The 21857-nt window shown below is 39.8% G+C and overlaps 1 protein-coding gene, 1 non-coding gene and 1 pseudogene across 2 annotated transcripts; 1 reads left to right on the top strand and 2 right to left on the bottom strand.

Moving 5' to 3' along the window:
* Positions 1-902: 902 nt before the first annotated feature.
* TRNAE-UUC lies at positions 903-975 on the bottom strand. Its single transcript has one exon. It is a non-coding gene; the product is annotated as a tRNA-Glu (tRNA).
* Positions 976-4971: 3996 nt separating this feature from the next.
* LOC113905993 lies at positions 4972-11090 on the top strand (annotated as a pseudogene).
* A 7590-nt stretch (positions 11091-18680) lies between these two features.
* LOC113904634 (olfactory receptor 5B3-like) lies at positions 18681-19628 on the bottom strand. Its single transcript, XM_027561759.1, has one exon. It carries the CDS (start codon positions 19623-19625, stop codon positions 18681-18683), a length of 945 nt encoding a protein of 314 aa, XP_027417560.1. The 5' UTR covers positions 19626-19628.
* Positions 19629-21857: the final 2229 nt, after the last annotated feature.

The following is a 21857-nucleotide window of genomic DNA, read 5'->3' as shown; positions in this document are numbered from 1 at the left end:
TGTCTATTGAGTCAGTTATACTATCCAACCATCTCATCCTCTGTCATCTCCTTTTCCTCCTGCCTTTAATCTTTCCTAGAATCAGAGTCTCTACTAAAATTTTATTTTGTTTTTATGGACAAAACATTTTCCTTTTTCACCTTTCCTTCTTTTAAATATTCTAGCCAAAGATCAGGCTACTGCAAGTGTTAGGAGGCTGACAAACAATAAATTGATTTCTTTTATGGGTTTGCAGTGAACACACAGATATGGCACAGGGAGAAGAAAGATGGGAATTAAATCAACTTTAATACTGATAATTTAAAATTTTGGTTTAGATCTCTAGGAAGATAGGCTTCTTTCGATCTGGAGTTACCCTCTTGTATAGGCTAGTGGTGCCCTATCTACAAACCCATGGCAATCATTTTGTCTGTGTAGAGTACCAGCTCTTACAATGAGGGCTTATTTTTGCTGCTAGAATATGTTCAGTCTATGTATGAGCCATATAATTTCTCTGGTGGCAGGCATCAGTAGTTGGCAGGTAGAAGCAGAGTGATAAATCCCTCCAATTCTTCATCTTTCAGGTAGTAAAACTCTGAGACAGGTCTATACTGTCTTCAAGTGACCCAGGTGTAACTGAGCCCTAGTTGTCCACAGGTAACACAGGTAACACAGTTGTCCACAGGTAACACACTCGACAGGTCTATACTGTCTTCAAGTGACCCGGGTGTAACTGAGCCCTAGTTGTCCACACAGGTAACACACTCGCTCATGACGCCTGTGTTGGCCAAGTTTCTGGTCCTGGTTCACTTGCTTGCTACTCACTCAGTGCTTTCTTCTGTTAACTCTAAAATACAACTATTTGAAATGAAATCCCCCCTCTCCTTTTTTTAGCCACATCAGTCAGTTTGTGGTATCTTAGTTTCCCCAACCAGGGATTGAACCTGGGACCCCAGCAGTGAAAGTGCAGAGTCCTAACCACTGGACCCTCAGGGAATTTTCTGAAATACAGTCCTTGACTCTGGGTCTGCTTAGGGAAAATCTAACCTAATATTTATCCTAGGACTAGTGGTCTCTCCTTTGATGGGTGGGCAGTACCTATCCCATTACTTTTTCTACATAAATAAAGCAGGATAGAAGATCAAAGACACCTTTGCTGGAGGTAAGAGTGAAGAAAAAGAAGGAACAAAGTATGCTCTACTCCTCTTCCAAATGCCCCAATCTGATGAATTACTCTCTTACCTCCTGCTGAAGCACTTTCACTGAATTTCTGCACCTGTGGATACTATACTAACTTTTGATTTTTGTATCTCTGATAATGTTTGATTTTGCCATCACATTCAAATAGTAGTCTATCTGGCTATAGAAATCTAGATTGATATTGATATTGATATTTATTTTGTCTATTTTTTTAAGCTATCAAGCTGCTGAATAATCACTTCAATTTTTTTCAAATAAGAAAACTGATTTAGGACAATTACTATTGTTTCTCTGTTATGTTTCCCTCTGCAGCAGATTGAATTTCTTGTGTGTCCTCCTCCCAGTTCATAATTTGAAGTCCTAAGACACAGTGCCATGGCATCTGGAGCTGCGGCATTGGCAGGCACTTAGAGTCAGATTTCATCCTGAAGGTGGGGGGTTCATAAGGGGGGACTAAATGCCCTTACTTAGACAGCATATTAAAAAGCAGAGACATTACTTTGCCAACAAAGGTCCGTGTAGTCAAGGCTATGCTTTCTCCAGTAGTCATGTATGGATGTGAGAGTTAGACTATAAAGAAAGCTGAGCGCTGAAGAATTGATGCTTTTGAACTGTGGTGTTGGAGAAGACTCTTTAGAGTCCCTTGGACTGCAAGGAGATCCAACCAGTCCATCCTAAAGGAGATCAGTCCTGAATGTTCATTGGAAGGACTGATATTGAAGCTGAAACTCCATTACTCTGGCCACCAGATGCGAAGAGCTGACTCACTGGAAAAGACCCTGATGCTGGGCAAGATTGAAGGTGGGAGGAGAAGGGGACAACAGAGGATGAGATGGTTGGATGGCATCACCGACTCAATGGACATGAGTTTGAGTAAACTCTGGGAGTTGGTAATAGAGCGGGAGGCCTGGTGTGTTTCAGTTCATGGGGTCACAAAGAGTCGGACATGACTGAGCGACTGAACTGAACTGAACTGAAATGCCCTTAAAAAGAAAGGAAGAGACATTAAGAGCTCTCTTTCTTCACCATGTGAGGATGTAGCAAGTTGGTCATCTGTAAGACTAAAAGAATGCTCTTTTCAGATATAAATTGACCAGCTACTTGATCTTGGACTTCTCAGCTTTTGGAAGTGCAAGAGATAAATGCTTATTGTATAATCTATAGTATTTTATTATTTCAGTCTTAACTAGATATTTTCTCTAGCATCTAAAAAGTTTGATCTTTGTATTTATTTTTAATTTAATTTGAAAATAAAATTATATAAATGTAAGGTATAAACACAAAGATTTATTCTACATATAGTGAAATGATTATAGCAATAAAGATTACTAACACATCCCTATCCTATATTTATTGTATGACTACATTTAACTGTCATTTATTATACTTTTCAACTCCAAATCTATTGGTTCCATTTATAATATCTTGTTGATATTCTCTATTTGTTGAAAAAGGATTCTCAATATTCCTTTAAACCTTTATTCTATATTTAATTAAATTCTTTTTTTTTGACACTCAAACACATCTTTTTATTATATACTAAATTTAAAAATACAAATCTTATTAAAAATGCTTATGAAACATCGTATACATAAGTACTGTCAAATACTATCAGATTATGACATTATGTACACTTGCTAAGGTTAATTAGAAACAGAACAACATTCATAACTTTGCTGATAATGAATTTCAGAAGTCAATATTTTAATTAACATTTGGCATCTTTGAAGTAGTGATCTGCACAGGAAGATGTCTGCAGAGGTAAAACAGTGAGAAAACAAACGGAAAAATGCAGATATTCCTGCCCTAAGTGTTATTAAGTAGATCTCTTCTTCATCCTCTTAAGTCTCAATATAACAGAAATTAAAGTGCATAAGACCACCAGGAATACCTGATTCAGTTGTACCCTAACACATACTACAGCCAATTGTGCTGCCATACTGAGGGCTTCGATCTCCGTACTGTTCCTGAGGTTTTAGAAGTTAATTTTGAAGGTGACTAGGGGAAGAGAGGCCAATACTTTTTAAATTGCACAAAGTGGCCTTAAAGTGTAGAAACACCAAAGATAAAAATATTAATTTGGGAATAGATTCTAGTCAAAGCTATGGTTTTCCCAGTGGTCATATATGGGTGTGAGAGTTAGACTATAAAGAAAGCTGAGCACCAAAGAATTGATGTTTTTGAACTGTGGTGTTGGAGAAGACTCTTGAGAGTCCCTTGGACTGCAAGGAGATCCAACCAGTCCATTCTAAAGGAGATCAGCCCTGGGTGCTCTTTGGAAGGACTGATGCTGAAGCTAAAACTCCATTACTTTGGCCACCTGATATGAAAAGCTGACACATTGGAAAAGACCCTTATGCTGGGCAAGATTGAAGGTGGGAGGAGAAGGGGATGACAGAGGATGGGATGCTTGGAGGGCATCACCAAGTAGATGGACATGCATTTGAGCAAGCTCTGGGAGTTGGTGACGGACAGGGAAGCCTGGCGTGCTGCAGTCCACGGGGTAACAAAGACTTGGAAACGACTGACTGAGTGAACTGACTGAAACTCCATGATTAAGTCATGATTTTAATGATTTCAGTTCAGTTCAGTTCAGCCCCTCAGTCGTGTCCGACTCTGCAACCCCATGAATTGCAGCATGCCAGGCCTCCCTGTCCATCACCAATTCCTAGAATTCACTCAGACTCATGTCCATTGAGTCGGTGATGCCATCCAGCCATCTCATCCTCTGTCGTCCCCTTCTCCTCCTGCCCCCAATCCCTCCCAGCATCAGGGTCTTTTCCAATGAGTCAACTCTTCGCATGAGATGGCCAAAGTATTGGAGCTTCAGCTTTAGCATCAGTCCCTCCAATGAACACCCAAGACTGATCTCCTTTAGAATGGACTGGTTGGATCTCCTTGCAGTCCAAGGGACCCTCAAGAGTCTTCTCCAACACCACAGTTCAAAAGCATCAATTCTTTGGTGCTCAGCTTTCTTCACAGTCCAACTCTCACATCCATACATGACCACTGAAAAAACCACAGTGTTTGTTAATTGCTATAAACCTTTGAACACTTTTCAGAGTTATGACAAAAATTTGATTCTGAAGATTTCTGCTTGCTCTTTTGGTGTTTCTGTGCAATTCCTTAATTTGCCATTTTTCCTGCCTTATCTCTTTTAAGAACACTGGCTATTGCATTTAGGACCCACTGAATAATCTGGGTTAATTTCCCATGTAAATACTGTTAACTTAATCACAGCTGCAAAGTGTTTGTCACAGAAGATAACTGCATTAGTCAGCGTGGACTTCCATAACTTCATGCCGCAGGCTGGGTGACTTAACAATAGACACTACTTTTCTTACATTACTGGAGGCTGGGAATTGCAAGGTCAAAGTGCTGGGCAGTTCAATTCCTGGTGAGGACTCACTCTGTGGCTTGCAGATGCCAGTCTTTTCACTGTGCCCTCACGTGGTAGAGAAAGAGAGCTCTGATACTTTTCCCTCTACTTATAAGGCAGAAGTTCTATTGGATTAAGGCCCAACTGTTGTGACCTTACATAATTTCATTACCTCTTTGTCATCCCTGTCTCTGAAACAGTCACATTAAGGGCTATATCTTCACTATGTTAAATTTGGGGAGGACGGACATGATTCAGTCCATAACAGTAGCCATATAAAGGTCCAAGATATTAGGGGCTCATTTCTTTGGAGACATTATTCAGCCTCTCACAGATTTGCTTCTCATTATGCTACTATGTCCATTACAGTTTGCTTTGTGAAAAAGAGCACTTCTGAATGTGGTCACTAAAAGATGTCGGTTAATGAAGGTGTCATCATCCACAGCAGCAAATTGAGCTACAAAATTGAGCCTCCTCAGTCTGTCAGGAGAAGAGACAACTAGTGTGTTAGGTATATGCTTTCACCCACCCTGACATGACGCGTTTTTCCAAAGTCCATCGTCTACAATTAGTAAATATCTCTGCTGAGTTGCAGTGGAGCAGTCACATGTGAGGGAAAGCTAATCGAATGTTTGAGTACCAGTATATTTGTGAAACTTCCTATACCAAATGTTGAGAATAAGAAAAGAGTAATATTTAACCTTAAGGGACACCTGATATTCCTGGAAATTGTACTCCCCTTGGTATAGATGTCATCTCATGATCCTCCTAAAAATCTTTTGATGATTATGTGCTATCATCTCCCTCTTTACAGATGAGAAACTAGAGTTTGGAGGAGTTAAATAAATTACTTAAATTTAGGGTGACGCCATCTCCATGCATAGAACAAATGCGTGACCACTAGATTTGCTGCACTAAAAAATGTGTGATGTCTTTTGGTGGAGTGTGAGTGAGTGAAGCTGCTCAGTTGTGTCCAACTCTTTGTGATCCCATGGACTGTAGCCTACCAGGCTCCTCCCTCCATGGGATTCTCCAGGCAAGAGTACTGGAGTGGGTTGTGAGATCAGAGGCAAAAGGTCAGACGAAATCATGGATCTAATTCCTTTGTTGAAAGAAAGTTCCTAGGACAGAGCTGTGGTGGTAAGGCAAATGTGGATTTTAAAGAGGATTTTATGAGATTTCTTTGAGACATCTTTGTGAAAAAGCAAGAAAAGATATGAGACAAGAATTAAATTTTAAAACACAATAAAATACCGAGCCCTGGGAAAGATATGACACAAGTGGAATGCATTGCAGGTGGGAACCATCTAGTTGAACAAATTCAGAAAACCGTTTGACGTTCTTTTTCAATTAAGTGTATATTTACTGTATGGCCAAGCTATCTTTCTCACAGATACTTACTTAAATGAAATAAAAACCTATATTTGCAGAAAAACTCTTTAGGGTATATGTTTAGATCAGCTTTATTCATAATCACCAAACACTAAACCAACATAATGCTCCTCAGCTGAGTAACAAACAATCTGTAATGTCCAAAAAATGGAGTACTGCTAAAAAATTATATACAGAAAACAATTAAGTAGTTTCCAGGGGCAGTGGCTAGGAGAAAGAGTGGACCACAAAGAACCGTGGGTTTCATTTACATGGTAGAAGTGTTCTATAAATGGTTAGATAGCTATACATATTTAAATTATTGGAATAATACACACAAATTTGTGGATTTTGCAGTTTTGCAATTATGCATTTAAAGAAAAAAAAAAAAGAATGGCAAGTAATACCAAAATATGCATGCACACTCATATGCAGTCAGGTCTCCACAGGGTGTTCAGTTACTTCTTCCCTGGGAAGCTGGGGTGAGGAGCTGCAGATGGTCCCATGGGGGCACCCCCGGAGAGCTCCATGTCTCTGTAACTCACTCCTGGTTCCCTTATACCAGCCTCTGAAATACCAACAACACTCCAAGCAACATCAATTTAGAGGGACTTGACTGCATGCCAAGCTCCTTGGTTATCATACACTCACCCGAATGTTAATCATTGTCCTTGCACACAGGTCTCCCTCCTACCTGAGGAATTGCTATGAGCCTACATTATTGCCAAGGAAATCACCTCAAGATAAAAGTTATGTTGAATAACTCTAAAATGGTAACCCTCTCTACTGAGTTTTTCAGTAGACCTTCCCTTATTTGCTATTTACAGACACCATTCTGTAAGCTACATGGGAGGAGTAATTTCACATGTTTATTTTACAAACTAGGAGAAGGTGACGCCTCCAAGAGCACAGCAAGGATTAATGGTGGATTTGGGACTTGAACCTGGGTTCTTGGGTCCCTGTTAGTCCTGGTTCCTGGGTCCTTGTTAGTGTTTCATCCTGATCTTTCACTGTCTTAAGGTCCTTGGAGTCGTTTGACCACTACCTACAGTTCAGCTTCTTTATCATTACTTAGGCATTATTTCATGGCTGAACTTCTGATTTCACACTCACTATTCAGGATTGACTGTCCCTTCTCTTCAAGAAGTGAGATAATTATTCCATAAACACTATTAGTGAAAAGTGTAATTCATGCAAAAACAATGGGAAACCTATACATACTATGAGTTTTTTGAGCATAGAAATGATGTTTTGAAACTTTTTTCCAAAATAGTGATTTGAGATTGGAGTCTTAATATCCAAATTTCCATTGGTGAGAAATTTAATGGTACTTATAAACCCTCCTGTTGCTTCCCTAAAGAAGAAGAATAAAAAATAAGACAGATGGTGCTCTGATTGAGCAGGTAGCGATATTTTTTTCTTGTTCATTAACAGTTGGTCTCTCATTAAAGTTAAAAAAAGGATAAGTGTGAAGGGACTATTCTTTAAAGTACACAGAGACCAAAAGGAAATAAATAAATTAGCAAGATCTAGCAGCAATTTAACCTTTTACCAGCCTTATATTTATTGGTACCTTTATATGTGTTGACAGTGAGGTGACTAAAAGCCCCTGGATTTTGATTAGATGAAAATTAGGCTTCAGTCTTGAATTTTTAGACTAGCAATAGAATTGTAGAATATCATATAATCTCTCAAGTCTCTAACTCCTTTAATAGCAAAATAAAAATAATAGTACTACACATTGTACACATAAACACACACAGAAGCACACACATACTCACACACACAGTTACATGTGAAGCTCTTAATATTAGACCAGGATACTTTTTTTTTTTTTAATTAAATTTTTAATTTCAGATATACACATGCTCCCCATCCTGAACCCTCCTCCCTCCCCCCTCCCCATACCATCCCCCTGGGCCTTCCCAGCGCACCAGCCCCAAGCATCCAGCATCGTGCACTGATCCTGGACTGGCATCTCGTTTCATACATGACATTTCAAGACCAGGATACTTTTGAAGTAGAAATTGCTAATGCTAGTGCATTTAAATTTCATTGCAATGTCTTTTTTGCTTGTCACTTTCCCCCTTTATTCCTCACTACTGCAGTACCTCTCCTAATTCCCAAATAGCACTGGTGGAGACCAAGAGAGAGGTGACACAGGTCATCCTCCTTTGACTAAGAGTGCCCCAGGACTGTAGGTCCTCCTGTTTATCATGTTTGCTATCCTTTACCTCACCCATGAGGTTGGAAACCTGGGAATGATCACACTGCTTCTCTTGGACTCTTGTCTGCACAATCCTACGCACGTTTCTTCAGTAACCTGTTTCTGGCGAACTCTGGTTACTCCTCAGCTGTCATCCTGTAGTAATGGCTGGATTACTCACTGGAGATAAGATCATCTCCTACAATGCCCGAGCTGCTCAAATCTTCTTTTTTGTAGCCTTTGCAAGTGTGGAACCTTGCCTTTTGGCCTCAGTGGTTTATGACTGCCACACAGCAGTACACAAGCCCTTGCATAACACCACCACCACGACAACACATGTGTGCGCACCTCTGACCATGGGATCCTATGTCTGTAGTTTTCTGAATGCTTCTTTCCATGTTGGGGACATATTTGGTCCTTCTTTATGCAAGTCCAACATAGCCCATCACTTTGTGAGGTTCCAGCTGTCCTGGCTCTCTCTAGGTCTCATAAGCACATTAGTGAAGTGGTTCTTGTTTTCATCATGAACTTTAATGTCTCTTTTGCTCTTCTGATTATATTGATTTCCCTATCTATTCAGTTCAGTTCAGTTCAGTTCAGTCACTCAGTCGTGTCCGACTCTTTGCGACCCCATGAATCGCAGCACACCAGGCCTCCCTGTCCATCACCAACTCCCGGAGTTCACCCAGACTCACATCCATTGAGTCAGTGATGCCATCTAGCCACCTCATCCTCTGTTGTCCCCTTCTCCTCCTGTCCCCAATCCTTCCCAGCATCAGAATCTTTTCCAATGAGGTGGCCAAAGTACTGGAGTTTCAGCTTTAGCATCATTCTCTCCAAAGAAATCTCAGGGCTGATCTCCTTCAGAATGGACTGGTTGGATCTCCTTGCAGACCAAGGGACTCTCAAGAATCTTTTCCAACACCACAGTTCAAAGGCATCAATTAACATTTGTAACCTTGAAGATGCACTCAGCTCAGGGCACCAAAAGGCTTTGTCCACCTGCGCTTCCCACCTCACTGCCGTCTCCATCTTCTATGGGACCGTCATCTTCATGGACTTACAGCCCAGCTCCAGGCACTCCACAGACCCAGACAAAGTGTCATCTGTGTTCTACTCTGTGCTCACCCCCATGCTGACCTCTGTGGGGTATAGTCTGGGGAACATGGAGGTTAAGGGTGCATTCAAGAAAGTCATTGAGAAGGCAACATTTTCTACAGATTCTGGCATTGCAGTATGCCCAGTGTGTGTGCTCAGTGGCTCAGTCATGTCCACGGATTGCAGCCCACCAGGCTCCTCTGCCCACAGAATTTTCCAGGCAACAATACCGGAGTGGGTTGCCATTTCCTAAGATGGGATCTTCTTGACCCAGAGATTGAACTCACATCTCTGTTTCTTGCATTGGCAGGTGGATTCTTTATCACTGGGAAGCCCAGTAAGTACTGCTGCTGCTGCTGCTGCTGCAGCTAAGTCGCCTCTGTCGTGTCTGACTCTGTGCGACCCCATAGACCGCAGCCCACCAGGCCCCACTGTCCCTGGGACTCTCCAGGCAAGAACACTGGAGTGGGTTGCCATTTCCTCCTCCAATGCATGAAAGTGAAAAGTGAAAGTGAAGTCGCTCAGTCGTGTCCGACTCTTAGCGACCCCAGGGCCTGCAGCCTACCAGGCTCCTCCGTCCATGGGATTTTCCAGGCAAGAGTACTGGAGTGGGGTGTAAGTACAGGAACCTTTATTAATTCCTCTCAGATTTTCCCCATGCAATAAGTTATTTTTTTAATCCCCACACTGCATTTAAATTCCTGAGATGGCATTCTTATCTTTTCAAAAGTCTGATTTTGGTAAAAAGAAAACATATTCAGAAATTCAATATCTGAATGATGATAGCTAAGGAAAAGCATTAGAAAATTTGGGACCTGTTTGTCAAAACTTACTTCTGATATTTGATTCATCGTGTGGTAATGTACTAATTATGTACTGATGTATTTGATTTGTCATTATTATGGGCACGTGCACACTGGAATGGGAAATTTGTCAGAGGTAAATGGAGCATGGCTAGTTTTTGATAAAAATAATTTAAATTGTTAGTTGAGATATTCAGTATAAAATTGTGTCTAATAGCAATTATTCCTTTTGTGAAATAACTTTTAATATTCTGAATAGAAGGAAAAATTATAGTCTTTTAAATGAAAGTGTCTACTCTTTTGGAGCATTTTGTTGAGAGATACATAAATATCATATTTTAAATGAATCAGTGTTTCTGTCTTGACTGAGTCATTTTTGTTAAATCAACATGTTGCCATCAGAATTTTTAAAAAGATACAATAATCATCCAAACTCTATAGCTTGGCTTTCTCTGTGTGTTCTACACGCTATGGGTTTGGACATGCTGTTTGCTGTTTATTCGCTCAGTCGTGTCCGACTCCTTGCTACCCCATGGACTATAACCCGCCAGTTCTCCTCTGTCCACAGGATCCCCCAGGCGAGAATACTGGAGTGGGCTGCCATTTCTTTCTCTAGTGGATTTGGACATATGCCTGGTCCAATTGAGAGCTTTCCAGGTGGCTCTAGTTCTAAAGAACCTGGCTGCCAATGCAGGAGATATAAGAGACATGGGTTCCATCCCTGGATCAGGAAGATTCTCTGGAGAGGGCATGGCAACCCACTCCACTGTTCTTGCCTGGAGAATCCCATGGATGGAGGAGCCTGGTAGGCTACAGTCCATGGGGTCACCAAGAGTTGGGCATGACTGAGCGACTTCAATTTCACTTTCACTTTCACAATGCCTTAAGGGAGATAATGGAAGCCTGGTGTGTACCTCACCCCAGAGCCTGTCCTCCATGCACAACACTACGCCTTCCTCTCAGAGTTGCCTCTGTTGATGAACAGGCCCCTGTTGATCCAGTTCTTCTACACATGGTCTATGCATGTATCTTTTACTTCAATGTGAACCCTTGATGAGGTGAAGTTGAAAATTTTGTTAAATTAAATATGATCTAAATATACTTAAAGCCAACCCACCCTGAATATTCATTGGAAGGACTGATGCTGAAGCTCCAATACATTGGCCACCTGATGAGGAGAGCTGACTCATTTGAAAAGACCCTGATGCTGGGAAAGATTATGGGCAGGGGGAGAAGGGGACGACAGAGGATGAGATGGTGGGATGGCATCACGGACTCAACGGACATGAGTTTGAGTAAGCTCTGGGAGACGGTGAAGGACAAGGAAGCCTGGTGTGTTGCAGTTGGACATGACCGAGAGGCTGAACAACAATGCAGATCATAGTCTTAGGAACCACTCAGTGTAGATTCAAGGGTTGTCTTGGGTCCAAGGCATGGCTTGGCTACTAATACTCTTTATTTTATTCATTTTATTATTTTGCATTGAAGTACAGTTGATTTGCAATATTATATTAGTTTTGGGTATACAACAGTGATTCAATAGATTTCCAGATTATACTCATTTTAAGCTTATAAAATATTGGCTCTATTCCATGTGCTCTGTATTATATCCTAGTTCATACTTAACCTCCTTCCTCTATCTTGCCCCTTTTCCTTGGCCTTTCCACACTAGTGACCAATAGTTTGGTCTCTGCATTTGTGAGTCTGTTTCAATTTTGTTACATTCATTTATTTGTTTTATTGTTTTATTCCACTTGTAATTGAAAATATGCAGTATTTGTCTTTCTTTCTCTGACTTATTTTACTTAGCATAATACCCTCTGGGTCCATGCATGTTATGGTAAATGGCAAATTTTAATTCTCTTTATGGCTGAATAAACCAAACCAAATAAAAGCAAATACACAAATAGAGACAACAGAATAGTGGTTTTTAGAGGTGAAGAGGGCTAGGGGCAGGGTGAAATGGTTAAAGGAAGTACACTGTATGGTGATGAGTAGAAACTAAACTGTCAGTGATGAATGCACTGTACTGTATACAGAAGTGGAAATATAACATTGTACACACGAGACTTGGATTTCCCTGGTGGTTCCAGTGGTAAAGAATCCATCTGCCAATGCAGGAGATATGGGTGCTATCCCTGGGTCAGGAAGAGCCCCTGGAGAAGGAAGTGGCAACCAACTCTAATGTTCTTGCCTGGGAAATCCAATGGACAGAGGAGCCTGGTGGGCCATATAGTCCACGGGGTTGCAAGAGTTGGACATGACCTAGTGACTAAACAGTAACAATGATATGAAACTTATATAAGACTATAAACCATTTAAAGGGAATTAATAAGCAGCATTGGCTTATTTTAAAGCAACTGCAAACAGAAAAATATACAATGTTATTGCTAGCTCAGTGCATTTTTTAAAAAAGGTGAATGTTGGTAGTCATGGATGAAAAATTTAAAAATTATTATATTATTTTCCCTCCATTTTCCTTGTACTATGGCTATTGTATCCTTTTGAAAACTGTGATGTGAAAATTCAGCTTAATAAAATGACTCAATCAAGACAATTATTAATTCACTTAAGATGGTATGTTTATACATCTGTCAGTAAACTATGCCAACAAAATAAGCACATAGTTTCATCAAAAGTTTATTATTTTTTTCTCAGACGAAGACTTTTAGAACAGATATTCAGCTAAAGAAAGTCATATTAGATATAAATTTATATTTTAATCCAATAATTCACTATTCTCATTATTTTTAATAAAAACAAACCCTCTCCGTCTACCTCTTGCTACTTTTCTTCCCCTACGCGCGTGTGTCTACAGGCCACAGGTGCCCTCCTGTCCACGGGCTTGCTTCTTTTCCTGCTTTGCCTGTGTGCTCTAGCACATGCTGTAGGTAAATTGCATGTTGAACATGTTAATGTCCTTAACAAGCTTTTTGACAAGCAGAACCACAATATTTTATGCTTCTCTTTGGCCACCCTCATTTAGTTGTTAGATTTCTGAACACGTTTCCTTATTCTTTTTTTTTTTTTTTTTTTAATTTTATTTTATTTTTAAACTTTACATAATTGTATTAGTTTTGCCAAATATCAAAATGAATCCACCACAGGTATACATGTGTTCCCCATCCTGACCCCTCCTCCCTCCTCCCTCCCCATACCCTCCCTCTGGGTCGTCCCAGTGCACTAGCCCCAAGCATCCAGTATCGTGCATCGAACCTGGACTGGCAACTCGTTTCTTACATGATATTTTACATGTTACAATGTCATTCTCCCAAATCATCCCACCCTCTCCCTCTCCCACAGAGTCCATAAGACTGTTCTATACATCAGTGTCTCTTTTGCTGTCTCATACACAGGGTTATTGTTACCATCTTTCTAAATTCCATATATATGCGTTAGAATACTTTATTTATGTTTTTCCTTCTGGCTTACTTCACTCTGTATAATAGGCTCCAGTTTCATCCACCTCATTAGAACTGATTCAAATGTATTCTTTTTAATGGCTGAGTAATACTCCATTGTGTATATGTACCACAGCTTTCTTATCCATTCATCTGCTGATGGACATCTAGGTTGCTTCCATGTCTTGGCTATTATAAACAGTGCTGCGATGAACATTGGGGTACACGTGTCTCTTTCCCTTCTGGTTTCCTCAGTGTGTATGCCCAGCAGTGGGATTGCTGGGTCATAAGGCAGTTCTATTTCCAGTTTTTTAAGGAATCTCCACACTGTTCTCCATAGTGGCTGTACTAGTTTGCATTCCCACCAACAGTGTAAGAGGGTTCCCTTTTCTCCACACCCTCTCCAGCATTTATTATTTGTAGACTTTTGGATCGCAGCCATTCTGACTGGTGTGAAATGGTACCTCATAGTGGTTTTGATTTGCATTTCTCTGATAATGAGTGATGTTGAGCATCTTTTCATGTGTTTGTTAGCCATCTGTATGTCTTTTTTGGAGAAATGTCTATTTAGTTCTTTGGCCCATTTTTTGATTGGGTCGTTTATTTTTCTGGAGTTGAGCTGTAGGAGTTGCTTGTATATTTTTGAGATTAGTTGTTTGTCGGTTGCTTCATTTGCTATTATTTTCTCCCATTCTGAAGGCTGTCTTTTCACCTTGCTAATAGTTTCCTTTGATGTGCAGAAGCTTTTAAGGTTAATTAGGTCCCATTTGTTTATTTTTGCTTTTATTTCCAATATTCTGGGAGGTGGGTCATAGAGGATCCTGCTGTGATGTATGTCGGAGAGTGTTTTGCCTATGTTCTCCTCTAGGAGTTTTATAGTTTCTGGTCTTACGTTTAGATCTTTAATCCATTTTGAGTTTATTTTTGTGTATGGTGTTAGAAAGTGGTCCAGTTTCATTCTTTTACAAGTGGCTGACCAGATTTCCCAGCACCACTTGTTAAAGAGATTGTCTTTAATCCATTGTATATTCTTGCCTCCTTTGTCGAAGATAAGGTGTCCATATGTGCGTGGATTTATCTCTGGGCTTTCTATTTTATTCCATTGATCAATATTTCTGTCTTTGTGCCAGTACCATACTGTCTTGATAACTGTGGCTTTGTAGTAGAGCCTGAAGTCAGGTAGGTTGATTCCTCCAGTTCCATTCTTCTTTCTCAAGATCGCTTTGGCTATTCGAGGTTTTTTGTATTTCCATACAAATTGTGAAATTATTTGTTCTAGCTCTGTGAAGAATACTGTTGGTAGCTTGATAGGGATTGCGTTGAATCTATAAATTGCTTTGGGTAGTATACTCATTTTCACTATATTGATTCTTCCAATCCATGAACATGGTATATTTCTCCATCTATTAGTGTCCTCTTTGATTTCTTTCACCAGTGTTTTATAGTTTTCTATATATAGGTCTTTAGTTTCTTTAGGTAGATATATTCCTAAGTATTTTATTCTTTCTGTTGCAATGGTGAATGGAATTGTTTCCTTAATTTCTCTTTCTGTTTTCTCATTATTAGTGTATAGGAATGCAAGGGATTTCTGTGTGTTGATTTTATATCCTGCAACTTTACTGTAGTCATTGATTATTTCTAGTAATTTTCTGGTGGAGTCTTTAGGGTTTTCTATGTAGAGGATCATGTCATCTGCAAACAGTGAGAGTTTTACTTCTTCTTTTCCAATTTGGATTCCTTTTATTTCTTTTTCTGCTCTGATTGCTGTGGCCAAAACTTCCAAAACTATGTTGAATAGTAATGGTGAAAGTGGGCACCCTTGTCTTGTTCCTGACTTTAGAGGAAATGCTTTCAATTTTTCACCATTGAGGATAATGTTTGCAGTGGGTTTGTCATATATAGCTTTTATTATGTTGAGGTATGTTCCTTCTATTCCTGCTTTCTGGAGAGTTTTTATCATAAATGGATGTTGAATTTTGTCAAAGGCTTTCTCTGCATCTATTGAGATAATCATATGGTTTTTATTTTTCAATTTGTTAATGTGGTGTATTACATTGATTGATTTGCGGATATTGAAGAATCCTTGCATCCCTGGGATAAAGCCCACTTGATCATGGTGTATGATCTTTTTAATGTGTTGTTGGATTCTGATTGCTAGAATTTTGTTAAGGATTTTTGCATCTATGTTCATCAGTGATATTGGCCTGTAGTTTTCTTTTTTGTGGGATCTTTGTCAGGTTTTGGTATTAGGGTGATGGTGGCCTCATAGAATGAGTTTGGAAGTTTACCTTCCTCTGCAATTTTCTGGAAGAGTTTGAGCAGGATAGGTGTTAGCTCTTCTCTAAATTTTTGGTAGAATTCAGCTGTGAAGCCGTCTGGACCGGGGCTTTTGTTTGCTGGAAGATTTTTGATTACAGTTTCAATTTCCATGCTTGTGATGGGTCTGTTAAGATTTTCTATTTCTTCCTGGTCCAGTTTTGGAAAGTTGTACTTTTCTAAGAATTTGTCCATTTCTTCCACGTTGTCCATTTTATTGGCATATAATTGTTGATAGTAGTCTCTTATGATCCTTTGTATTTCTGTGTTGTCTGTTGTGATCTCTCCATTTTCGTTTCTAATTTTGTTGATTTGATTTTTCTCCCTTTGTTTCTTGATGAGTCTGGCTAATGGTTTGTCAATTTTATTTATCCTTTCAAAGAACCAGCTTTTGGTTTTGTTGATTTTTGCTATGATCTCTTTTGTTTCTTTTGCATTTATTTCTGCTCTAATTTTTAAGATTTCTTTCCTTCTACTAACCCTGGGGTTCTTCATTTCTTCCTTTTCTAGTTGCTTTAGGTGTAGAGTTAGGTTATTTATTTGACTTTTTTCTTGTTTCTTGAGGTGTGCCTGTATTGCTATGAACTTTCCCCTTAGGACTGCTTTTACCGTGTCCCACAGGTTTTGGGTTGTTGTGTTTTCATTTTCATTCGTTTCTATGCAAATTTTGATTTCTTTTTTGATTTCTTCTGTGATTTGTTTGTTATTCAGCAGCGTGTTGTTCAGCCTCCATATGTTGGAATTTTTAATAGTTTTTCTCCTGTAATTGAGATCTAATCTTACTGCATTGTGGTCAGAAAAAATGCTTGGAATGATTTCTATCTTTTTGAATTTACCAAGGCTAGCTTTATGGCCCAGGATGTGATCTATCCTGGAGAAGGTTCCATGTGCGCTTGAGAAAAAGGTGAAATTCATTGTTTTGGGATGAAATGACCTATAGATATCAATTAGGTCTAACTGGTCTATTGTATCGTTTAAAGTTTGTGTTTCCTTGTTAATTTTCTGTTTAGTTGATCTATCCATAGGTGTGAGTGGGGTATTAAAGTCTCCCACTATTATTGTGTTATTGTTAATTTCTCCTTTCATACTTGTTAGCATTTGTCTTATGTACTGTGGTGCTCCCGTGTTGGGTGCATATATATTTATAATTGTTATATCTTCTTCTTGGATTGATCCTTTGATCATTATGTAGTGACCTTCTTTGTCTCTTTTCACAGCCTTTGTTTTAAAGTCTATTTTATCTGATATGAGTATTGCTACTCCTGCTTTCTTTTGGTCCCTATTTGCATGGAAAATCTTTTTCCAGCCCTTCACTTTCAGTCTGTATGTGTCTCCTGTTTTGAGGTGGGTCTCTTGTAGACAACATATGTAGGGGTCTTGTTTTTGTATCCATTCAGCCAGTCTTTGTCTTTTGGTTGGGGCATTCAACCCATTTACGTTTAAGGTAATTACTGATAAGTATGTTCCCGTTGCCATTTACTTTATTGTTTTGGGTTCGAGTTTATACACCGTTTTTGTGTTTCCTGTCTAGAGAATATCCTTTAGTATTTGTTGGAGAGCTGGTTTGGTGGTGCTGAATTCTCTCAGCTTTTGCTTGTCTGAAAAGCTTTTGATTTCTCCTTCATACTTGAATGAGATCCTTGCTGGGTACAATAATCTGGGCTGTAGGTTATTTTCTTTCATCATTTTAAGTATGTCTTGCCATTCCCTCCTGGCTTGAAGAGTTTCTATTGAAAGATCAGCTGTTATCCTTATGGGAATTCCCTTGTGTGTTATTTGTTGTTTTTCCCTTGCTGCTTTTAATATTTGTTCTTTGTGTTTGATCTTTGTTAATTTGATTAATATGTGTCTTGGGGTGTTTCTCCTTGGGTTTATCCTGTTTGGTACTCTCTGGGTTTCTTGGACTTGGGTGATTATTTCCTTCCCCATTTTAGGGAAGTTTTCCACTATTATCTCCTCAAGTATTTTCTCATGGTCTTTCTTTTTGTCTTCTTCTTCTGGAACCCCTATGATTCGAATGTTGTAGCGTTTAATATTGTCCTGGAGGTCTCTGAGATTGTCCTCATTTCTTTTAATTCGTTTTTCTTTTATCCTCTCTGATTCATTTATTTCTACCATTCTATCTTCTAATTCACTAATCCTGTCTTCTGCCTCTGTTATTCTACTATTTGTTGCCTCCAGAGTGTTTTTAATTTCACTTATTGCATTATTCATTATATATTGACTCTTTTTTATTTCTTCTAGGTCCTGGTTAAACCTTTCATGCATCTTCTCAATCCTTGTCTCCAGGCTATTTATCTGTGATTCCATTTTAGTTTCAAGATTTTGGATCAATTTCACTATCATTATTCGGAATTCTTTATCAGGTAGATTCCCTATCTCTTCCTCTTTTGTTTGGTTTGGTGGGCATTTATCCTGTTCCTTTATCTGCTGAGTATTCCTCTGTCTCTTCATCTTGTTTAAATTGCTGAGTTTGGGGTGTCCTTTCTGTATTCTGGCAGTTTGTGGAGTTCTCTTTATTGTGGTGTTTCCTCGCTGTGTGTGGGTTTGTACAGGTGGCTTGTCAAGGTTTCCTGGTTAGGGAAGCTTGTGTCGGTGTTCTGGTGGGTGGAGCTGTATTTCTTCTCTCTCCTTTCGAAGAGTTGGGTTGCTTTTCTGGGTACCTGATGTCCTCTGCCGGCATTCAGAAGTTGTTTTGTGGAATTTACTCGACGTTTAAATGCTCTTTTGATGAATTTGTGGGGGAGAAAGTGTTCTCCCCGTCCTACTCCTCCGCCATCTTGGCTCCTCCCCCCCGTTTCCTTATTCTAGACAATATACTTTAGAAAAAAATAAGGGTGTTATTCAGCACTTAATTTCTGCATGTGACTCAGTGAATGGTAAAAATGTGAGCAGAGTAAAACTGGATCATTATGTATTCTAAAATGTTAAAATGACAATCTTAGAGACAATCTTGCCTTCTCAATCATCTTCTTGAAAGCACTCTTAACCTCCTTGTTCCTCAGACTATAGACCAAAGGGTTCAGCATGGGGATGATCATGGTATAGAACACAGATGCAATTTTGTCAGTGTCCATGGAATGACTGGAGCTGGGCTGTAAGTACATCGTGATAACCGTACTATAGAAGATGGAGACTGCTGTGAGGTGGGAGGCACAGGTGGATAAAGCCTTCTGGTATCCTGCAGAGGAGTGCATCTTCAGAATGGTAATAAATATGAATATGTATGATATTAAGATAACCAGGAGAGCAAAGAAGATGTTGAAACTGGCTACATAAACAAGAACCATCTCACCAACATAACTATCTGAGCAAGAGAGAACCATGACTGCTGGAACATCACAGAAAAAGTGGTGGATCACATTGGGCCCACAGAAAGAGAGACTGAAGGTGATTCCAACATGGATGGAGGCATTCAGGAAGCCACAGACACAGGGGCCTGTGGACAGACCAGCACACACGCTTGTCGTCATAGTTGCGGTGTAACGGAGGGGCGTGCACACTGCTGCATAGCGATCATAGGCCATTGCTGCCAAGAGGAAATTTTCCATAGTGGCAAAGGCTGCAAAGAAGAACATCTGAGCAGCACACACATTATAGGAGATGACCCCGCGGCCTTTCAGGAATCCAGCCAGGACTGTGGGAATGACAGCTGTGGAGTAACCAAAGTCCACCAGAGACAGGTTACTGAGGAAAAAGTACATGGGCGTGTGGAGATGCGAGTCCAGGAGCACCAGCAGGATGATGCCCACGTTTCCAACCACATTGACCAAGTAAATGAGAATGAATATTATAAAGAGGGGAACTTGCAGATTTTTGGTGCTGGTTAGTCCTAGGAGAATGAACTGTGTCACTTCGGTCGTGTTCTCCATCCGGGTTACTTAAGAATCAGATGTCTAGAGCAAAGAGAAACAAAGGAACAGAGCGTCAAATTTAGCTAAGATTGCAGTAACAGCAAAACTGAAATGTTTATATCTCATGAACATTTTTTCGTTACAGAAATGATACATGCTTCAAGATTCTCCACATCTAAAGCATGGACTTATGAGTGAAACTTAGTGTATTATTCATCTAGAATTCCAAACTATTGAATGAGGATCGTAATGAATCATCTCTCCAGTTTTTAATTCTTTCAGATATGTCAACACGATCATTTTGGAGTTAATACCTCTGACAGTTCAGCTTTTCCTCGCCTATTAAATTCACACACTTCTCTGCTCTTTATATGCCAAGGCCCTTGTAGACACAAGACGATGAGTAATTTGTATTTCCACAAATACTCACTGGCAAGTCAAATTCTGTTCTCAGATAAAGCGTTTCTCAAGTTTGATGTGTCTTTACCAAATTTAAATTAAACTCAATTTAGCTCTGTTTAAATTATGTATTGTCTTCATTGGTCCAAACTCAGTGTTAGAGGCTGCACAGAGAAGTAACTGAGACTTAGATGCATAGTGTATGTAGTGGGGTAACTGGAGGAGTGGGGCGTGTACAGCCAGCAGACGCAGTTCTCAAAGGAAGACACGGCATTAGGTGGAGAGTTTGGACTCTGAGAAGAGCCCAAGTTAACAGCCTGAGTCTTTGGTCACCAACTGACATTCCTGAACGAGTTGTTCTCCAACTGAAAAATTAAGATAGTAAGGAGACCTAACTCAAGGTGTTATTGAGAATTAAGTTAGATAATACATGAAAAACAATGAGCAAAAAGCTGAAGCACAGTCTGAAGAAGATACTATTACTACTAAACATGAATAGTGGTTTTCTATGCTGGTTTGAGAAAGGTGGATGATGGTGTGCAGGGCTCCAGGTGAGGATGAGTTTTGAGTCCTTGTAACCTCCTCTTCATTTTGCTTTTTGCTCACACACCACTTAGGTCCTTTCAATTTTTTGGTGCTTTCCAATATATCACCCTCTGTTCATGCTCTGCCTGTATAATTGTCTGCTCTGGTCTGTCCACGTGAGCCATTCTTTTGCTTAATTTTTTTTAACTTGTATATCAGCTTAAGTTGAAATAGTCTCCTTTTCTTCTTTTTTCTTATTACTGTTTATCCAATAGTTGAATCACAGATGTAGAGGGTTGAAAGCTCACAGTTTGTGGGTTACCTTTAGTTTGTAGATCTATTTTGTTGGCAAGTTTTTTGTTTTAAATATTTTAAATTTAAATGTATATATGGACTATGGATACTTACCTTACTCCTTGACAAAATAGGACAGTTAATCCTGAATAGTAAGTTTGAAGTCAGAAATTTAGACATGAAATAATGCATAAATGCTGTTAGAGAAGTCATCTCTCAGGCAGTGGTAGAAATGTTCCAAGGTCTCGAAGGGAGGGAGGATGAGGGGAAGAACACTAGTATGTGGTCAGGTTCTGAATCTACCATGCATTCTTTCTGCACCCTTGGAGGAGCCACGTATGTCCTCCCTGTTTGTAAAATAAATACAATTAAATTACTTCTCCCATATAATTCACAAAATTGCCTCTGTAAATGGCAAATAAAGGAAGGTCTATAAAGCACTAAGAGGTTATTATTTTAAGGTTGCTTAGTATAATTTTTCAGACAAGGCAATGGCACCCCACTCCAGTACTCTTGCCTGGAAAATCCCATGGATGGAGGAGCCTGGTAGGCTGCAGTCCATGGGGTCGCTAAGAGTCGGACACGACTGAACAACTTCACTTTCACTTTTCACTTTCACGAATTGGAGAAGGAAATGGCGAACCACTCCAGTGTTCTTGCCTGGAGAATCCCAGGGATGGGGGAGCCTGGTGGGCTGCCGTCTATGGGGTCACACAGAGTTGGACACGACTGAAGTGACTTAGCAGCAGCAGCAACAGTATAATTTTTACCTTGGGGTATTTTCCCTGATGACTGAAGGCTCACAGCCAATCCTTAGGTCAGTTGAGGACCTGCCAGACTAACAACCCGCATTTATTAACGTGCAGATTAATAAACGGTGGTAACAGGGGCTCAGCGTGCAGTCTGCTCCCCTGAAATGATGTTGACTGGAACCAGAGTGGGATTTCAGAGACTAATGTGTGAGAACCAGCAGGGAATTACAGAGACATCCATCTCTCCAGGGATGACCTCCCGGGAGAGCAAGAGGGCGTC

This window comes from Bos indicus x Bos taurus, chromosome 15 (genome assembly GCF_003369695.1).
Source record: "Bos indicus x Bos taurus breed Angus x Brahman F1 hybrid chromosome 15, Bos_hybrid_MaternalHap_v2.0, whole genome shotgun sequence".
NCBI classification, from domain to species: domain Eukaryota; kingdom Metazoa; phylum Chordata; class Mammalia; order Artiodactyla; family Bovidae; genus Bos; species Bos indicus x Bos taurus.
This window is presented reverse-complemented; position numbering and strand designations above follow the sequence as displayed.

Excerpts from the sequence above, each read along its gene's own strand:
- LOC113904634 (XM_027561759.1), bottom strand. The coding sequence starts at position 19,625 with ATGGAGAACACGACCGAAGTGACACAGTTCATTCTCCTAGGACTAACC.